The sequence below is a fragment of the Lynx rufus genome, unplaced genomic scaffold (assembly GCF_022079265.1).
Source record: "Lynx rufus isolate CCGP_SWC_20201006 ecotype Redwood Valley unplaced genomic scaffold, mLynRuf1.p SCAF_4, whole genome shotgun sequence".
NCBI lineage: Eukaryota > Metazoa > Chordata > Mammalia > Carnivora > Felidae > Lynx > Lynx rufus.
In genome coordinates, this window is record NW_025814856.1 from 99,752,857 (window position 1) to 99,773,144 (window position 20,288).

Below are 20,288 nucleotides of genomic sequence, written 5' to 3' on the forward strand. Positions count from 1 at the left end.
AGCTCAATCTTTTAGGAAGGGAGAGGAAGAAGAAAGGGGAAGGAAATGTAAAAGCTAGCAAATAAAATTGAAGGGAATTAAGTGAGGCATTGTAGCAGATGAACAATTATTATACTACATGTGTCTCTGTTGGGCAGGTTGTGACCAAAGCACGTGATCCATGAAGGAAACATCCCAGGCATGGCCTATATTGATGCAAAAGGAAACGCATCCCACTGTGACTGGGTCATAGTCTACGAATTCATTGTTTTCGACTTGGGTTCTCCAAACTTCTCAACAACAATTCAACAAGATCCTGGGCATGTGTTAAATCCATGGACCACCAGGCCTCTTTGAAATCCTGATTCAGTAGTTCCAGGCTGGGACCCAGGAATCTGTTTTTAATAAACTCTCTAAGTGCTTCTTGTGTTCAGATAAGTTTGAGAACCACTGATTTAAAACCGTACTTTTCACTTAACTACGCATGAAATTTCCTGTGGAACTTTTAAAAATTTTGATGTCTGAGTCCTACCCCCAGAAATTGATTTAGTTGGTGTGGGATGTGCCTTGAGCATGAGGAATCTTTTTTTAAGCTCTTCAGATGATGCTAAGGTACAAGCAAATTTGGGGTAACAATGATTTAGAACACAGCCTAAGGGGTCCACACACCTATATGGATGATACAGGTGAATGATGAGTAAGTAATAATTAGATACAAAGTCACATCACATATAAGTAGTTTCCCAGCACTGATTCAAGGTGTGAAATATGGTAAAAAAAAAAAAAAAAAAAAAAAAAAAAAAAGAATCTGATTTCAGAAAACTTTTTTGGAGTAGTGTGCAGATTATCCCATTGCCCTGAAATTTTGTGGTATTCAGAAGTACTTACACTGAATGTACTACCAACTACAATTTAGATACTAATGTCACCCAAAATTGCAGTGCTTGCCTTATGAACATGCATATGAACGACAATGTGACATGAATCTAATCTTGGTCTTTATTGCAGTCATTTCTGGTGCCAACATTGCACCATTTTCCCTCTTCCTTCTCTTCCTCATTATCCAAACTTATTAAATATCAGGACTTGGAATTGCCACCCGCAACAGGAAGTATAACCAGCCATGAAGGTCGGTGGAACAGGAAATAGAGTCAGTGTCCCAGACAGGAAGCAGGGCTTGTCAAAAATAAGGACTCCAAAGAGTTAAACCATGTAACAAAAGGTGCAGTAACACTTCTGGAGACAGTTTGTCAACCTCGATCATCAAGGCAGGAGCAAGCATTACTATGAGAATTGCTTAGGAAGGATTCATTAAGCAAAATGAGGAGTCCTCTGGACCTTCATTTTCCACAGGAATGTTTCTCCGAATCGCAAAGTAGTCATGTGTGGCACTATATGGGGGCATATTGTTTATCAGTCTTAAACTGCATTACTAAATTCAAATCTTCCAACAGCCCCAGGGAACAGAGGCAAAGAAAATGACCTGCTTGTAGGCAGGGTGAGAACTATCATTCTCTTGTTATGAATTGAGAATTCAGGCTCCCGTTAGGATGGCTACTATAAAAAACAAAACAGGATGAAAGTAGAAAATGACAAGGGCCGTCAAGCATGTGGAGGAATCAGAACGTTTGTGCATGGCTGGTAGGAATGTAAAATGTAACCTCTATAGAGAACAGTATGACAGTTTTAAAAAATTAGAAATAGAGTATGATCCAGCAATTCCACCTACAGGTATATACCCCAAATAACTGAAAGCAGGATCCTAAAGAAATATTTGTGCGTACACCCATATTCATAGTAACATTATTCATAATAGCCAAAATGTGGAAGCAATCCCTAATGTCCACTGACAGGTAAACAGATAAACAAAATGGGAGCATAAACATACAATGGAATATCAGTCAGCCTTAAAAGGTAAGGGAATTATGGGACCTGCTACAGCATGAATGTAGTAACACTTGGAGCATTACATGGGTTTACTAACACCATTAGCACTTTGTGTTGAGTGAGATAAACCAGTCACAAAAGGACAAATACTACACTAGTCCATGTATGTGAGTTTCCCAGAGTAGTCAGACTCATAGAAACAAAGTAGAATGGTGGTTGCTAAGGGCTTAGAGGAGGAATGAGGAATTAGTGTTTAGCGGACATGGAGTTACAGTTGGGGGAGGTGAAAATGTTCTGAGATGGATGGCGGTGATGGTTGCACAACAGTGCAGGTGTACTTAATGTCACTGAGCTGTACACTTAAAAATGGTGTAACATTTACACCAATGGTTAATGGTGTAACATGAGGGGCACCTGGGTGGCTCAGTCATTAAGCGTCTGACTTCGGCTCAGGTCATGATCTCGCGGTCCGTGAGTTCGAGCCCTGCGTCAGGCTCTGTGCTGACAGCTCAGGGCCTGGAGCCTGCTTCAGTTTCTGTCTCTCTCTCTCTCTCTAAAAAATAAATAAACATTACAAAAAATTTTAAATGGTTAGCATGATAAATTTTATGAGTATTTCACCATAGTTTTTTTAAAATAAATAATTTGAAAATGTGCACAAAATAAAAAAAATAAGGCTTAGGAAGATTCACACAGCTAGCAGGCGTCAGAGCAGGAGGTCAGCTTTAGGGACTTCAAGTGTGCCAACCCTCCCTTTCCACCTCAGTGCCTCTCAAAGAGTAGAAATTGAAGGAAATGTTCAAGGGGAAGTAAAAAAAAATCAAATAACTTTGTTTGAGGAAAGAATGATCAAAATAGTCCAGACAATTGTCCCGAAGATAAGAAATAAGGTTGGTAAGCTCCATGAAATCAGAAGGTGTCTGCACACTAACTCTTTTAAAAAGTGAGATAAAATTCACCCTTTTAAGGTATAGAATTCAGTGGGGGATTTTTTTAGTGTATTCCCCAAGTTGTGCCACCATAACCACTACATCATTCTAGAAAGTTTTTATCACCCCCAAAATAAACCTTATGCCCATTAGTAGTCATTCCCCATTGTCCCCCTAATCTCCATGTTAAGCAACCGCTGATCTGCTTTCTGTCCCTATGAATCTGTCTATTCTGGACATTTCGTATAAATAGAATCATACAATATGTGGCCTTTTGTGACTTGTCTCACTTAGCATGATGCTTTCAACGTTCATCTATGTTATAGCCTGTATCAGTACTGTGTCCCTTTTTATTTGTGATTAATATTCCATGGTATGGATTTACCACATTTTATTTATCTACTCCTCAGTTGATGGATGCTTGGGTTATTTGCACTGTTTGGCTATAATGAATAATGCTGCTATGAACATGCGTGTACAAGTTTCTGCATTGTCAGATGTTTTCAGTTATCTTAGGTGTATACCGAGGAGTGGAATTGTTGGATCATATGTTAACTCTGTGTTTAACTTGTTCAGGAACTGCCAGCATGTTGTCTAGAATGGCTGCCTTATGTTACATTCCTATTGGTATTGTGTGAGTATTCCCATTTCTCCATATCCTCACCAGTGTTTGGTATTCCCCCCTTTTTTGGTTCCCCCCACCCCCAGCTTTTTTGAGGTGTAATTGACATGCAAACATTTTTAAATCATAGCCATCCTTGTGGGCATCTCATTGTGGTTTGTACACCAACTTTGTATTCTCAGTACACAGTCTAGGTCTGTCTCTTGGTACACAGAAGCATCTCACTACTGAAAGGTACAAAAATCCCAAGGGATCATAGGAAAGATGATCATAATGAGAGGTTCCTAATCTTTGGGAAATCAAATATTAAAATCAGCTGCTTTTTTTTTTCATATAAACTGAGTCAAGAGGTAGCAAGCAAGCTCATTTAGTCATTGCTCCTGGGCACTTCCATTACTAATGGGGTGAGAACTTTCAGTAGATGGTCACTCTTAGAGTTTAGATGAATGAACTGTGCACCTTGGGATAGAGACTTAGGCAAAAGAAAAGAGAGCTCTGAAAGGAAAAGAGACCCGTTCCTTCATTTCAATTAAAGTTAAGTGCCCAATTCATGACTCATGTCTTGGCTTTACCACCTTCGCACCTTCCATGTTGTCAGATGCCTGGTGCTACATGATTGCCTATAAGAGGGGTTTTCGACAGCAGTTTTCTCTAGTTATGCGTGTTTTCATTAACAAAAGAAATATCTTTGTGGGTTTCTTAGGTACTTAGCAGAAATATATTCTAGCTCACTAGTAGCCAGAAGCATCTGATCTGTCTGCCTCACAGCCCTCTGACAGTTAAGCATTTACTTTTAGGCAAATAAAATGTCAGCCACCATTAAAGAGCATATGGCAACAATATGGCCATTCCCTCTTGGGACCAACCTCTCCCCAGAAGAGATGGTACTTGAAATAGGAGATGCTTTTGAATGCAGGACCCCTCTCCCCACCAACCCAGGCACGGTGGCTGGGGAGTGGGCAGGGTGCCATACACAAAAGGACTCGGGCAACCGTATCAAATGTGAACATAAGGAGCAAGCTGCCCAACCAACAGTGACCAGAGGCTGTTTGCCCTGGGCATCTGGGTCTGTGGTTAAGGGGAAGTACCGACCCTCAACTGGCCAGGATTAGCTCTATAAAATAGAAAACAGCCCCCAGAGCCGCTGAAGGAGGGGTTGGGGCCGACTGCAATTGATGCTGTGTGTGTCGGGAGTGAAGGGAGACGTTGAAAGTGGCGTCTCCACCCGTCTCGTCTCTGAATTCACCCTGTGAATGGGGAAACACAAACTGCCTTTTCTCGAAATAGATGATGAGGGTATGGAATCCTTTATAGTGGGTCAGCTCGTGTGCAAGTGAACGTGTGGCAACAGGCATAGGGGAAGAGGCTGCCTTTGAGGGGACGGCCAGTAACCATGCAGTCTGCTCAAGATTGAAAAATAAAGTTTCCCCAGGACCATCTGGGCTGCCATGTCTGCGTAGGAAACCAGAACCTGTCACTAGAGACGCCCTGATCCTTAAAACATAGTCTCAAAACCTTGCTTGTCCTGATTTGATGGAACTATGATACAGAAATAATCAAAATGTGGTGCTTGCCCCCTTGGATACAGTGGTTCCTGGTGTGATACTGTCTCTGTGTCACCTGTGTTGGAATATATCAGGTCACACTCACCAGTTTTACATCAAGTTTTTAACATGCTAGTAACTAGTTAATCATATTTCTGAGCCATATTGATGAAATCACTAGCCTTATAAAAACGTTCGACTGTGGTGTCAGGAAAACTTATACTGATTAGACATTAACATTATCCAGAAATTCTCATCAACTTTAGCACTATTTTTCCACTCGTGTAAACTACTTGATTTGAATGTTTAAAGGCATATGTTGTTTCTCAAAATAAATCTAAGCCTCTTATATGTTAAAGAATAAAATAAAATAAGTAGTAAGTTAAAACTCCAAAAATATCTGTATAGTTACATATTCTTATAAAACTAAGAATAACAAGGTAGGGAAGCTTCTTGTTTTCAATTAATTTTGCTTGTCTAAATTGTATTTACCACACAACTTAATAGCACTTTATTATGACCCTGAATAACTGAATTAATTACAAAATTTTAAATGCTTAGGAAAGTGATGATATTTTTTAAAGTAACATTAATATTATTGATAATGTTTTCCATAAAATATGTCTTCAGAAAATGTAGTGTGCAAATGAGAACAAGAAAACCCACGTATTTTAATAGTGTCAGTCAATGCTTCTGGAATGCTGTTTTTACCCTTTACCAAATTGGTATAACTGACAGGATGATATCATCCTTTGCTGTCTATGCTGACAGTCAATAAATTCCAAGACAATTGGCAACAACAAGTAGATCAGGAGCTGTACGAAGAGCAGGAGATCACAGGGGTTTTTCCAAGACTTTATTCCTCGGGGTTGATGCAGACTTTCCAAATAAGAAGAAGAGCTTTCTCTGCAATTAGGGGACTGTTCCCATGTGACTGACAGAACCTAAACATTTGGATGAAAAATAAAAAAATTCAGTCAATCATCCAAATGTTTGTCACCATTACATCAAACATTGGGGCACTTAAAAACATCTCAAGAAATGACTAAATTTTAAACTTTACATCTAGATAATTGAGATCATACTGCCTTAGTGTTTCCATATGAATGATAGTATGTCAAGTGTAGCATACCCTGGAGATCTGTTTTGAACCTTTATAGTCTATAATATGTAGAATGCATATTATAATTAATGTATGGAGCTTAAAATATAAGTGAAATTGACAATCACATAACTACTCTTCCATTTCTAATCTTCCAAATATAAAAATAAATGTGTCTACTCTTTTTCCTCATGGAGATGTTGTAAAGATTGATTTGCAGCAAAACAAAGTAGACTCTGGTAGCAGAACTCCAGGGCTCTAAGGGATTGTGACTCTGTTTAGCATGAATTTGACTTTTTGTCAAATGCAAATAGAATTCTGATTTCAAGAGTGGGAGCTTTTATCACATTTAAAATTTTTTGAAATGGTTTCATTAGTACTCAGTGGGCATCATTGTGTTTGATGAATGAATGAGTGAATGAATGAATGAATGAATGAAAAACAAGTGAATGAATGAAAAAGTAGGAATTAGAAAGCATTCTCACTTCCTGGAGTTGGATTCTAGGTGATTGACAACTATGCGTTTCAGTTTCGTAGAACATCCACTGCTTACTTTTCTCTAGTTTAGTCTCTTAGCAAACTGTTCAAAGTTTGGAACAGTGTTTGCTGGGAATTAACTCAAACACAAAAGCAATCAAGTGGTTGAGTTCTAGATTTTCCTAATTTAATGGTATTCCTTTATCCATATTGATTGGAGCTTTGGTAAATTCAGTTGCTGATACCACCTGGATAATTTTAAGTCTGAAGCTTTAAAGAAAATGTTTCCAACATAGCTCAAACAACATAAGAATTTCATCAGTTGAAAACTAAGAATCGTTTCTGTGGGATGTGTAAAACAAGAAGCTGACCAGCATTATTTTCTTTTTCTTTAATTCAGTATCATTATTGAGAGTTATTCTTGAACTTTATGAAAACCAGATTGGGGCACAAGCATGTTCTCCATCTAATCGTGTTCAAGGAATTGGAACTGAAAATCATTCAAACTAGGAAAACATGACACTGAAAAATAGTCTGCATTCTTTATTCTACCTCAGCGTAGCTGAGGCTGCTTCAGACAAGGAAGAGTTAGGTTGATAGTCGATCTGATCTTTTTAGAAATGGATGTCTAGCTTCCTAGTCAGGAAAAGATCATAATGTTTTTTCATTCACTTTCCTACTTTGCTGGCTTATCAGCTACAACCTTTGATCCTTTCCCATTTTTCTTCAGAATGCTGTGATTTCTCACTGTTGCTCGTGGGAAAAATTCCAAACAGTGCCTGCCATTCAAGGCCCTCTCTTGTCTGGCCTGGGTGGCCTTTTAAGCCACATTCCCTACCGTCTGCCTCTACCATGTAACCTTCTTCCCAGCCAAACAAGACTGTGGGCTGTTCACCAGCCTCTGTTTGGGTGCCTGTAATCTTCTCCCTATCATCTCATCTCCCAGGAGTGCCTGCTTCTTTTCCTCTCCACGTGCTGAGTATTCCACCTGTACTTCAAGGGGTGATTCATTCCCATTCATGAGGTCTCTTGAACCATCCACTCTTTCCACTCTCCTCTTTTCTCCCCTCTCCCAGCTAATCTTCCACACTCACCCCCACACACACACACAAAGATATACATGCACACACACGCATGCTGCTGTGATTTAGTCATGGCATGAATCACGTTCACACACTTGTGTGTGCAAATTGTGCAAGGATATCAAACCCAAGGGACAAGTGAGGACAAAGATCCACCTCACTCTCCACTAGCCATGGCAGGCACCTCTCCCACGTGACTATGTCTATGCAAAGAGGCACCCTTTTCTATTTCATATGAAGGCTTGGACTAGCACGTATGAACTAGCAGCAAATGCAGTTTTGGTCATCAGCATGCATGCTTTTTAGTTTCCTTTATCAGAGCGCAAGTTTATTGAGGGCAATGACTACCTTTGTATTCCCATTATGCCTGGTACAGTGCCTTTCTTATACACAAGGTCATTCATTGAACTTAATTGGAAGGATGAAATGCATTTCTTAAAAATAATTGCTTCCACATATAAATAAATGCAAACATGAAAGCTCTATGGGAATAAAAATGGACTTTTTAACAAATGTGAAACAGCCAACTTAACCTGATTTTAAGTGTATCCTGGTCCTAAGTAATTTCCTATATAATGTAGTGTCCAGTAGTCTTTTGTGGAATTTCAAAAACCACATTCGTGATGCTATGACAGGCCCTGGTAGAGTTGGACTGAAATCCACTCCTGACTTTGTTAAAATAGGGCAAAGAATAACATTAAGAATTGTCTGAAGTGGGCAGGATTAAGGTCAGGAGACTGCCCATGGGAGGTGAGGGAATTTAGGGAGGAACCAGTTGATCAGTCTGAGGTCAGTATACTTCCTCGAAGTCTACATTAAGCCAAAAACAAAAATCCCAAAAAAGCACCACGTCTCAAAGTCCTTGAGGCTTTGCCAACACTGTATATAGTATAATTTCATGTAGCCATGCCCTCAGAGTAAAGAATTACTTTGTAAAGATTTTAGTGGAGAATTAATATTTGTTCTGATGCAATTTTATTGATAAATGGGAAGTGTCCACAAACCAAGCTTTACATACCACAAAACAAAGATGCACATAAGATAGGTTTTATGCCTATTTGAGGACATGGCCAGGACATCAAATTTCAAGTTTCAAGGGGTAACCGTTGACCAACCTTCTCAAGAAAAAAGTCTGCATTTAGGTACAAAACGGTCTACTAATTTTGCATTTAACAACTGCTTTTTGTTTTCCAGGATGTGTTGAGTTGATGTGATGAACTGTTTTCTCTTCAGGAAGAAACAAGCCTTCTCCAACCATTTCACAGTACACGTTTCTCCCCCTTTCTCCTCCCAGTCCTCTGTGATGTCAGTGTGCTTCGCTCGTTTCCATCCCAACTTGGTGGTTGGTGGGACTTACTCGGGCCAGATTGTCCTGTGGGATAATCGCAGTCATCGAAGGACACCAGTGCAGAGGACACCCTTGTCAGCTGCTGCACACACCGTAAGTCAGCTTTTGTCACTTCCCTGTCAGCCACCCAAGCCCTGTAAGGGGATGACTGATGGAAGTACGGATGCAGTCAGTAACTCCAAGCCGGAATGTATGTAATTTATAGTGACCGTAACCTGACTGACCAATAAAGCAGTGTGAAAAGTAGGCGAAGGAAGCACTGAATTTGGAAAAAAAAATCTCTTAATGGTCTACAAGTTTCCACACATCTAAAGGATCTCTTTGGATCCAAAGACCATCGGTGAGGTGAGGATGGATTAAAACTGAAAAAGACACAGGGAGAAACTTTGGAAGAGGCATCGGTGAAATTGCTGTAAAGTAACCCTTCACGTTAACAGTATAACATGGAAACTTGTATTTTCAAATGGGCCCTGAGGAGTAAGCATTTCATGTCGAGAGATGGTATACGGGACTTTTGCCAACAGTCCTTTTCCATTTGTGATTTGAGGGAGTGCTATGACTTTAAATTCTGGAATGCATGGTTGTAAGTTTCAACGGTAAAGTCTACAGTGACAATATAATCCCTCGGGTTAAAAGTCAACATCTCAAAACCATTACCCACAATTTAGCAGAAGAGGTTCAGTATAGTGTTCATAAGACAACTACTCTGTCATTTCCTTTAAGAGAATGACAGGTGTGTTTAGCAGTTGTTAGGAGGAATGAGAAGACAGGCATGTCTCCATCAATCCTTGCTACCTTGACATTCAGAGTAACTGATGTTCTTTCTCTGAAATGCCCAAATTATGCCCAAAAATACAGCTCTACTATTGTTTCAATTTCCTTAATGTGGTCGCCTCATTTGTTTCATCAGCTGGTCTCAAAACCATTCTAGCTTTAAAAAAGGACTGGAGCTGCTTTAGCTAAGACCGTGGAGAGGAAAATTCTTCCATTCTTGTAAGATTGACAATGGGAAGTGACAAATACCAAGTCAGCCCTAATTCTGATTGACTTGGGCCTGAGACACATGCAGGTGAAACTAGTTCTTGGGAATCTTGGAAAATTGCTCTTGCCTACCCCATTTCTCCAAACTAATAACAGAAAATTGTGACCCAGGAGAAGACGGCTTGATGCAGGTGTTTGCTCAAGTAGCATGAATCCTCTTCCGGGCTGTATGTGCATATCTGGTGTGTTTATGAGCCTATCTTGTGAAATTCCAAATATTATAAATCCAAATGTTAGAGCAATAAGCTTTTGGGGAAAATCCAAATCCAGGAGCTCTTCCAAAGAGTTAAGCTTTCTTTTTCAAGTAACTTAGGATATGATCATCACAGCTAAAATACGATTATTATCGGGCACCTGGTTGGCTCAATCGGTTAAGCGTCCGACTCTTGGTTTCAGCTCAGATCATGATCTCACTGTTCGTGAGATGGAGCCTGGCATTGGGCTGTGCGCTGACAGCACGGAGCCTCCTTGAGATTCTCTCTCTCCCTGTTTCTCTGACCCTTCCCCACTTGTGAGAGCTCTCTCTCTTGCTCTCTCTCTCTTTCCCCCAAAATAAGTAAACATTTAAAAAAATTTAAATACTATTATTATCAAACAGTAACATATTTCTGCTTGAAAAGAAAACTCTTTTTTTTCTCTTTTGCTGCATCTTGTTGAATCCGTAGCTAAAAGGGCACAGTTAATTTTGTGACTGCCTTTCAACTTCCACTAATGCCTGGCTGATTGGTACCAGGATCAAAAGTGGTTAAGGAAAAAGAGGCCTGCCACAGATTACTAATTTCCTTTCACACCCACCACACATATGCATTTGGAACAACAGGAAATCCTAATTAAAGCAAAACCCTTCTGCCACACAGTAAGTTTATTCCTTAAATAAATAAAAACAATCTGGCATCTATACTGGAAAAATGAGCTGTAGCATTGAGTTTTTTTCTTTCCATTAAATAGAGTTGTGTGTGTGTGTGTGTGTGTGTGTGTGTGTGTAGGCATACCCACGTGTCTACTTCTGGTTTCTTTACATCTCTCTCTTTTCTTTTAAGCCAAGTTTTATTACTCATGAAAGCACAGGCCAGTAGTACTGATTAAAGCCAGGGAGGGGCTACCATGCACATTCTTACTCCAGGCAGTTGGCTCTATACATTCTTCTAGATGCTTTCCTTTCCCTTCTATACGCACCCTTAGGAGTCCCAGTCCACTAGGATTTTAGTGCTTTGCGTTGATGCTTGGTGGTTAACAAAGAAACCCCATTGGACTCTTGCTGAAAAACACTAGGTGGATTTCAGATTCATAACAGTGTTTGGACCTCCCCTTCCATTCTTCTGTCTGCTGTTTTTAGGTAAGAATTTGTTTCCTCCATTCTCCTAGTTGATTTGAATGCTGTGTGACTTGGGCTTTGAGTTTGAACGCTCACCGCGGCAGGTTTTGCACACACCAGAGGCTTGGGAAAAACCCTTGTCCACAGTCCCACAACCAGTCGGTCCTCTTGAAATTTAGAGACCTGATCAAGATACCATTGAGTTTCAGATCCCTGCTGTACTCACCACTGTCCACATCCACCAAGGCTGATTGAAAATTTCTGCAGGAATATGGTGTGGATAAGACCTAGGGGTTTATTTAGTTGGATGCCCATCAGCATGGGTAAAAGAGAGGATGACACAGTTGCCAAAAAAGCAAATGTAATCTTAGCATACAATACCACTGGTGTACTTTTGATCATATGAGAGGTGACAATTCAACACTCCCTAGATTTCTATATTCTCTTGGCCAGAATATAGGTCGACATTTGTGTTTCTTTCTCATAACTTCACTGTAAGAGGAGCTCAGACAAAATATAACATATTCAAAAGAGAGTGACCAGGATGAGGAGGGAACTGAAAGCCTGAAAGCCAGGTACTCGAGAACCATTGGAGGAATTGGCGATGATTAGTCTGAGTTAGATAAGACTAGCAAGGGAGGGGTGAGAAAACAACAGTCTATAAATATTGTTTGGACTTGATCTGTAGGATCCCAGAGGGCACTGAACTGAAGTATCTCCTTGAGCTTTCTTTATCCCCAGTGGTGGAAAGAAGAACTCCCCAGGAATCAGGGCAAAAAACTGGTTACCCTTGAGAAAGGTGTTTCAGAAGAGTTTGGATCCACCTCTTGGTGGAGACAAATGAGTAGCTGTCCTCGATGATTATTATGACTCCTTCTGACCAGGAGTTTATATGATAATAATAGTTTGGGAACCATCCTGTATATAATATCAACTTTCCAATATTAAAGATTGTTTCATTGTCATTGTGGCTAGGTATTATGGACAGTAACTCATCAAGAGTAAGACTTAGGCTGTCAGCTATTTGCACAGAGAGGCACCAACTAAGTTGTGGTTTGGCCCGTGATGGCTAAACTGCCTGAAATCTAACCCACATTACTGCTAGGTTCTGCTTATGCTAACCTTCCATTTAGTATTTAATGTGCAGCTGCAAATGATTTTAGCTTACCATTTAGGATTCTACAGAGTGGGGATTGCCTGCTAGAGTTATGACAGGAGGTAAGAGCATCTTGCTTATGATTCCCGGGATGTATAAGTGACTTTTATCAAGGCCCTGGCCAAATCGAAGCCTCCGTAGTAGCCCAGATGATATTTTGAAAAATAAATCTATCATTATCCTAGATTTTGCAGTAACATAAAAGAACCTAATTTTATCACGAGGTGCACTGTGCCAGTAAGTCCCGCTACCAATATCTCCCCCTCAAATTAAAGAGGCTGATGAATATTAACCACTTTTTATAAAGAATGTTAACAAATGTTTGGCACGGTGACTAGAATGCATTAAACTCCAGATTTAGTAACACATATTCCTTCCAAAAGTCAATAGTTCCACTCTTTTGAAAGCTGTCTGTTTTCATCACTCATGGTGAGCTTAGAAGCCAAACTATGTGCTGCTTCTGCCCCATCAGTCATCATTGGCTGCAGCTTCCTTCGGCTCTGTTGGACCGCCTCTGACTGAGCAAGGTGAAGCTTGGTAAGTATTTCCACTACTACATGTTGATGCCAGAGCTTTTAGAACGAAATCAGGTTCAAATCAAAAGTGGCAAATGACCTGAGGCTTGTATTATTGTAGGCTTATGTCACCCTTTAATCCTTGTTTTAGAGTAATGTGTTTGACACTTCAGCGTAAGCATTTCCTCCTGGATTGGCATCTAATCCTCCATGTTCATGTTTTTGCAGCATCCCGTGTACTGTGTAAATGTTGTTGGGACCCAGAATGCTCATAACCTCATCACTGTCTCTACCGATGGTAAAATGTGTTCCTGGAGCCTGGACATGCTCTCAACTCCACAGGTGGGTTTGTTTTCCCCTACACATAAGAGCATCCTGGCTAAAAGAGATACTTGCCTAATGGAACATAGTTCCTAAAAGCCAAACCCTCACATCCTATGGGAGCTAAAACCAATGGATGCACTTGAAAGAGTGGGGCCTGCTTTCAGCAGTCTCCTCCCGAAGCCAAAACCCATTTCCTTTACCACAAATCATGTAATTATTGTAATACGTTAATCCTTAGGTCAGTTTCAAGTGAAAATGAAATAATCCATTTTAAAGCATAGTAATTATAGAAGTTGCCTGTGGTATGAATTGTACTTACCCTAAAGCATTGTTAAACAAACGCAAACGAAGTTGGAGCTCAACAGAGCAATCCCTTAAGGGCACTTGCCTTGAAGGAAAGGTATCCCCACAAAACAGAAACCCAAGCCCTTGCTTGCATCCTTAGCCTAGACAGATGCCTGTGTGTATGAAGAATTTGTCCAACCATCTGTTTTCTCCTCTGGAATGTTTGTTAGGATGGCTCCTGCCATTCCTTGCTCAACAAATGAGAAGTTGAAAATGAAAATGTTCCAAAATGTCCAAACCACTACTGATTACAGTAATGGAAACCAAACAAATAAGCACAAGGGTAAGAGACCACTGCAGGGAGCCATCGAAATGCAACTTGCAGAATATATCTATGTATTCAAGATGCATGCATGCACACATACACACATGCATAGACACACTCTGTCCACATTTCTTTATGGGAAAAAACATAGTTCATTGTCCTCCAACTAAAAACACAGAGAGGAGTTTACTGTTAGAGACTTTGACAAAAATGTGAGGAAACATCAGGAAAATTATAAACATATCTAGGAGATAATTCGAAATTTTAACATTCCTATTCCCTTTCCTGGAATAATGACCCTAGAATGTCTGCCTCCCAATTTTCAAAGACATTGGAGTTTCAAGACACATAAGGAAATGTGGAAACCATAAACAACCTCCTATAAGTCTCCAAAAATACAGATGTGGAGAATATTAAGACTAAGTAAATTCTTTTTATAATTTGGGGTGGGGGGAGAGAGAGCTAATAGGCTCCTTACTATTTAAGTTCATCTATTCTGACTAAGCATTACCATTATACAAGTTGGGAGTTGTGTGTGGGTATTTTATAGCTTTGTCTTAAAATTCTCAGCAATATGTTCTCTGCTTTTAAAAGCATGGAGATTACAAACAGATATAAGAGTGAACCCTCTAGTTAGGAATTTTTAATTGCCCATTTGGCTGATTAAATGTGTACTTGTTTAAGTTAAAACCAGTCGTACAGGGGATACAAGATGGTTCTTATTAATTTTAGCATGCCTACAGACTCCTGTCCTGGTACAGAGATTGAAAGCTTCATGGTATATCCATGGATGGCAAGCAGACAGCATCCAGTCGTCACCCGGGTCCCTCTGTGTTCCAAGTGGGTGACCGAGAGACCGTACCTTTCCTGCTGCTAATTTTAGCAATGGAGCAGACCACTGGATGGTTCCGTTTTCTGTATTGTCATAATGCCCCCTCCCTGATGTGCTCACTATGTGTGTGGATCTCATGTACTGCGAGTATGTCACATGACCACACCATCTACCCAGACTGTTAGCACACGCAGCCAATTTCTGGACTCCTTGGCTAAGACGACCTGGCTTATTCGTTTGCACAAAAAGACTAAACTCCTTAGCAACTATAATGGCATGATCCCCTAGAATGAGTTTTTAAAATTACTTCAGGTACACAAAGTAGGCTGTTTTGATGTAAATAGCCAGAAACATTTAGGGATGTTGGTTACACTTAATTACTCTTCACTATCATTAAACTTCATTCAGCAGAATGTCTCTTAAGATACATGGATTCCTGATTTTGAAAATAATCTTAAATAAAATAAAGGCTTTCCTTTGTTATTTTAAATAAATAAAATAACAAATAATAATAATAAATAATAAATAACAAATAAATAAATAAATAATAAATAAATAAATAACAAATAAAATAATAAATAAATAAATAAGACTTATTTAAATACCGTCCTCTGTAGGCATATAGCCTATACACCCAACGGTTGCCCTTCATGAAATCGTGTCCCCTTTGAAATCTGTTTTTTATGACTTGAGTGACAACTTTCTGGTTTTAGTCCATGGAGGACACACACTCCTGCTTTGACAATATGCTTAGTACATCTGATATTAATACACGTGTATTCTCACGAACAATTGATTTTGAAAATGTTTGTAAATACAAGGGTATTGTGTGTTTTATTAAAGCCTGGGGCTGACAAGTGTAACCATTACAGTATTATCTTTAGTTTCTGCACCATTAGTTTTGAAATTCTCACCTGTCATCTCTGCCTGACTTAAGAAGCAGCAGCACACGCTGATGAGATCCAGCCGGCCTGAAACCAGAGATACACAGAAGCATGAATGTCAGGGGCAGTAAAGCGTGGTTTCTGGCACAGCCAGGGTCTTTTGTAACGCTGTGTGAAAAGCAAACAGACGACTTAGCCAAATGATTTTTCCATGCTGTCTTTGGCATGGCAAGGAGTTGACAGAAGGAATATAACCACGCCGTGTTTTGGTAGGAGAGCATGGAGCTGGTGTACAATAAGTCCAAGCCTGTGGCTGTTACCGGAATGGCTTTCCCGACGGGAGACGTCAATAACTTCGTGGTTGGCAGTGAGGAGGGTACGGTCTACACAGCCTGCCGTCATGGAAGGTGATTTTGTGTTTTCTTACTGATGACGTGTTTCTCATTTCCGAAAGTCTGTTATCGCATTCTGGATTATAACCACCTTGCGTTGAGAAAGGCGATATCTGCAGGCATACAAAGCACACCTCAAGTTTCTATTACCTTATGGCATCCATCTGCTCTGATCATTAACCACAGTGAGCCTTGGATGGTTCACAGGCCTTGAGGAAAAAGGTCCAAGCTTCTTAGCATATCATGTAAGACCCTTGCAAGCCTCAGCCTTCAGGCACCAGCCACGCACACACCAGGGATGACAGCCCCCAAATATTGCTTATCCCACACACCTCCGTATGTCCCCACACTCCATTTCTTCCGTCAGGTCTGGCACTTCTCTCTTTTTGGCCTGATTAACTCCTTGGACTTCAAGAGCCAGAGCAGAGGTCCTTCCACACTGAAGCCTCTCCTGACTCTCTTAAGCAGACAAAACCACTTCCTCCTTTACGGCTTCACAGAATTTTCATTCCTTTCATTCACTCATGTCCTCAAGGAATTCTTACTAAGAACCTTCCATGTGCCCAGCACGTTTACATCATGAGGATGCGGTAAGGAAAGAAACAGAAGTGGAGATCATATTCTGATTGAGGGTGAAAGACAAGAAACTAATACACAAGGAAATATGTGGCTTAAGATGATAATACTATAGAGAACATTTAAGTAGAATAAATGAGATGGGACCAAGGGCTGTAAGATAGGTTTGCTATTTTGTATATTTTTATACCTGCTTCTACAATCCATTAATTGCATTTTATTTCAACTATTCATTCATTTGCCATTTTTCTCTTACTAAACTCTTTCCATTTCACCATTGATTTTCTGCCCGGGGCCTGACACATGGTATGTGAGGAGCTAAAAATCTATATGGAGCATAGAGAAATGACAGTCCCCAAATAATATAGAGAAATGCCTTGGGGCTCTTCCTCCCCTTCAGGGAGGCTGGAATGGTACGAGATACAAGTCACCATGAAGTTTGTAAGTGATAAGAATTCGGCCTTGGTTGAGAGATCGGCAAATGCCCCTGGAAAACCATCAGGATGAAGTAGAATCCAATAATTAGAATTATTGTAAAATTGCATGCAAGGCTTAATGAGTGGCTTCACCATCTCTTGAAAGGTTCGCTGTGTTCGCCCTGGTGCTTAATTTTCTTTCACTTTAGGAGTTCTAATTCAATTGATTTTTCATCTCTTCTACTCAGCCCAGGCTATTTAGATTTAATGAGAAATCAGAAATTGTTCCAAGTTTATACTCCTGTGTTTTTGTGATTTGTAGAAGCGATAAGTGATGTGATTCTTCCATTCACACAATATGAGCTGTGGCGCTCCTACTGTTCTACACATAGCAACAAGCAGTATTTCCCCTGCTCACATGATTTAAAGATGAGTAGGAAGATATGCCTCATGGTTCCATGCCCATAAAACTGACGAAAACCATGCATTAAAGTTTTATGAGAGCATAAAAAGATCTGATAAAATTGTTCATTCATGCAAACATTCGCAGCACACCTACTTTGAACAAAGCGCATCGCTCGATGCTTCCAGGCATGCAGACATTATTTAAACCTGGTTTCTGCCTTCAAGAAAGTGATGATAGTGGGAAAGATAAATGCACAAATATCTGCCATACAGGTAGAATGTCATATGTGGCATGAGAGAGGCACAGAGAGTGCTGTGGACCAACTATGGAGTCACAGGTCTATCTACACATTTATTAGAATCAACAGGCATATAGGTTCTGGTGGCGTAATTCAGGACCTTAATTATCTGAAGGCTACAGAACATGTTCATTGATAACCTTCAGGGTTTTTTTTTTTTTATTTTTTAGTTTCTCTAATGTGAATACTGTTTTACATGATGAACATTTTTGCTCTGTGGCTATTGTCCTTTTTAAGCACAATCAGAATATGCACTATGGTTCCAAAGAAGGGTACCCAAGGTAAAAACCACAAATCTTTTTACAACGAGCTTGATTTTGCTTCTTACATTGGTCCATCCATCTGAAATATAAAATACAGATCTTAATAAAGTTGTAACATAGCAAGAATTTGGCTTAGTAATTTTAAATGGGTCACATAGGGCTACGGGGGAGTGGTGGGAGATTTCTATTTTTCAACTAACATAGAGAAGGTGAAAATCCACTTCCATAAATTAAATAAGGTCCTCATTTTGCACCCTATAAACTCTTTCAGGATGCTGTTAAGAGCAAGTGGAGTCTCACCAGGGGCCACTTCAAAGATCAGTTCCTCGTGTTCTTTAGAACAGTTTAAATGATCACGTGTGGAACTGCTGTTAGCAGTTTCACTGGGAATAATTTTTGAGTGCCTGTTACATGGAACATGCACTGTAGCATTTTCTCCTGATTTCAGATTTTGCCGAGCACACTGACATTTATTGGTGCTCCAGAAACGCAAATGTTTTAATAACTTAATTCATTTCGCTCTTCTTGACATAATATTTAGATTCCACAATCCCTAAGTATTTGTCATATTTATAACCTCATGCACATGGATTTTTAAAATCCAGAATTTCTGGTATATTTTTTAAGTGGGTATGATTATGTGCAGACTACTGTGTGATAACAGGGCTGGAAATAATCCGAGCTTAGTTAAATAAGCGACATATGTCCTCGGATAACTTTCAAAATGTGTATCACTACTTCTCAAGTGTGCTTCTTTTTTTTTTTGGTGGGTGGGGAGGGAAGGCCTATGTTTGTCTATTTTCCTTTATGGTTTCTTTCAACAAATATTTATTGAGCACATACTATATGCCAAACACTTGGCAACAAGAAAAAACAGGCACCAGCCCTTATAGAAGTTATATTTCATAGACTTGAAAACTTCTTTTAGCAAAAACATTATTTTCTAAGTATCACATTGAAGTTCTGCATATCATATTGTGGTGGGCAAGGGGTTCCACAAAATAGCACCTTTTCAGATAGTCAACTTTATTTCAGAAATTCCCTTGAAAGGATAAATGCAAGTATACAAGGATATGTGGAGTTTTGTAGCCAATGGGGTTCCCAAAGGAGTTAAAATGGAATGTGTGCCCAATGTCATCATAAGAGTCTTATTAAATAAATATGAAAGCTTCTGAGATAAAAAAGTATGTATGTTTTCCATTGATGTGCTATACCAACGATGATAGGATTTGAGAAACTTCTAAAAAAGGAATTTTAAATGCCAAAATTTGATACTAAATTGTGAAGGTTAAAAAGATTATATTGCTCCATATTATTTTTTAATCATTAAAAGTAGTCTAGAATTTTACTTCTCTCAAGATAACTGTGAAAGTGGTTTCATTTTTGGTGGTTTATGGTTGTTCTTCTAAATTACAGAGAAGTAATCATGCAGAGACAAGTTTGGTTTGTTGTTTTTTTTTTAACTAATCGCTGCTTTGCAGAGGTCACTGAAATTCTATTCATGTGTGGTCTTCGTGCAGCAAAGCAGGTATTGGTGAGGTCTTTGAAGGTCACCAAGGGCCAGTGACTGGAATTAACTGCCACATGGCTGTGGGCCCAATTGACTTTTCACACCTGTTTGTCACGTCATCATTTGACTGGACCGTCAAACTGTGGACCACAAAGGTAAGAATACCCTGATTTAAGATCTCAGGTAACACATAGGCAAAGAGGACAATTTTATTGTTCACAGCCTGCTGGTGAGCGCAGTCTGCCTCAGAGCTAAAAGCTCAGTTTCTCCATCCGTTTTATTTATTTTAAAATATATAAGTAATACTTGAAAGCATTCTAAATGGGAAAAATCCCAACAGTCCAAATAATAATAAAATGGAAGTCCTTCTTTACTAACACTAATCCTGCCCACAACATCCCCTCCCGTGCTACCATCTGAGCCCTCTCCCCAGAGGTGACCCTCTTTTAGCAGTTTAGTGTGGATTCTGTAAGCACTGACTTACATGCATATGTACTTATGGAAATATGACTTGAGACTTGGTGTTTTGGTTTGGGGGTTTGGGTTTTTTGTTTGTTTGTTTTTTGAGCCCTTGGTGGCTTTTAAGCTGGCAAATGGCACTGTATTAGTTGTGCTTTCAAAGGCAATTCTGACCATGTTTGAGAGCCAAGAAAGGAATGACCATCTAAAAGAATGGCGCAGTAGTCCAGGGAATAAATGAAAGCAGCATAAACCAGTAGTTTGGGGTGGAAGGAAACAGATGGATTCGAGAACTGTTTATAAGGTACAGGCAACAGAAAT

General features: G+C 39.7%; 1 protein-coding gene across 4 annotated transcripts in view; it reads left to right on the forward strand.

Annotated features, from left to right (window-relative positions):
* DYNC1I1 (dynein cytoplasmic 1 intermediate chain 1) overlaps nucleotides 1-20,288 on the forward strand; it is a 283,160-nt gene that overhangs the window by 202,354 nt on the left and 60,518 nt on the right. For all 4 annotated transcript variants that reach the window (XM_047096199.1, XM_047096201.1, XM_047096200.1 and 1 more), the window contains 4 exons: nucleotides 8,917-9,063; nucleotides 13,226-13,339; nucleotides 15,921-16,054; nucleotides 19,519-19,663. In XM_047096199.1, the coding sequence (XP_046952155.1) occupies nucleotides 8,917-9,063; nucleotides 13,226-13,339; nucleotides 15,921-16,054; nucleotides 19,519-19,663 (540 nt within the window). The remainder of the gene's footprint in view (nucleotides 1-8,916; nucleotides 9,064-13,225; nucleotides 13,340-15,920; nucleotides 16,055-19,518; nucleotides 19,664-20,288) is intronic.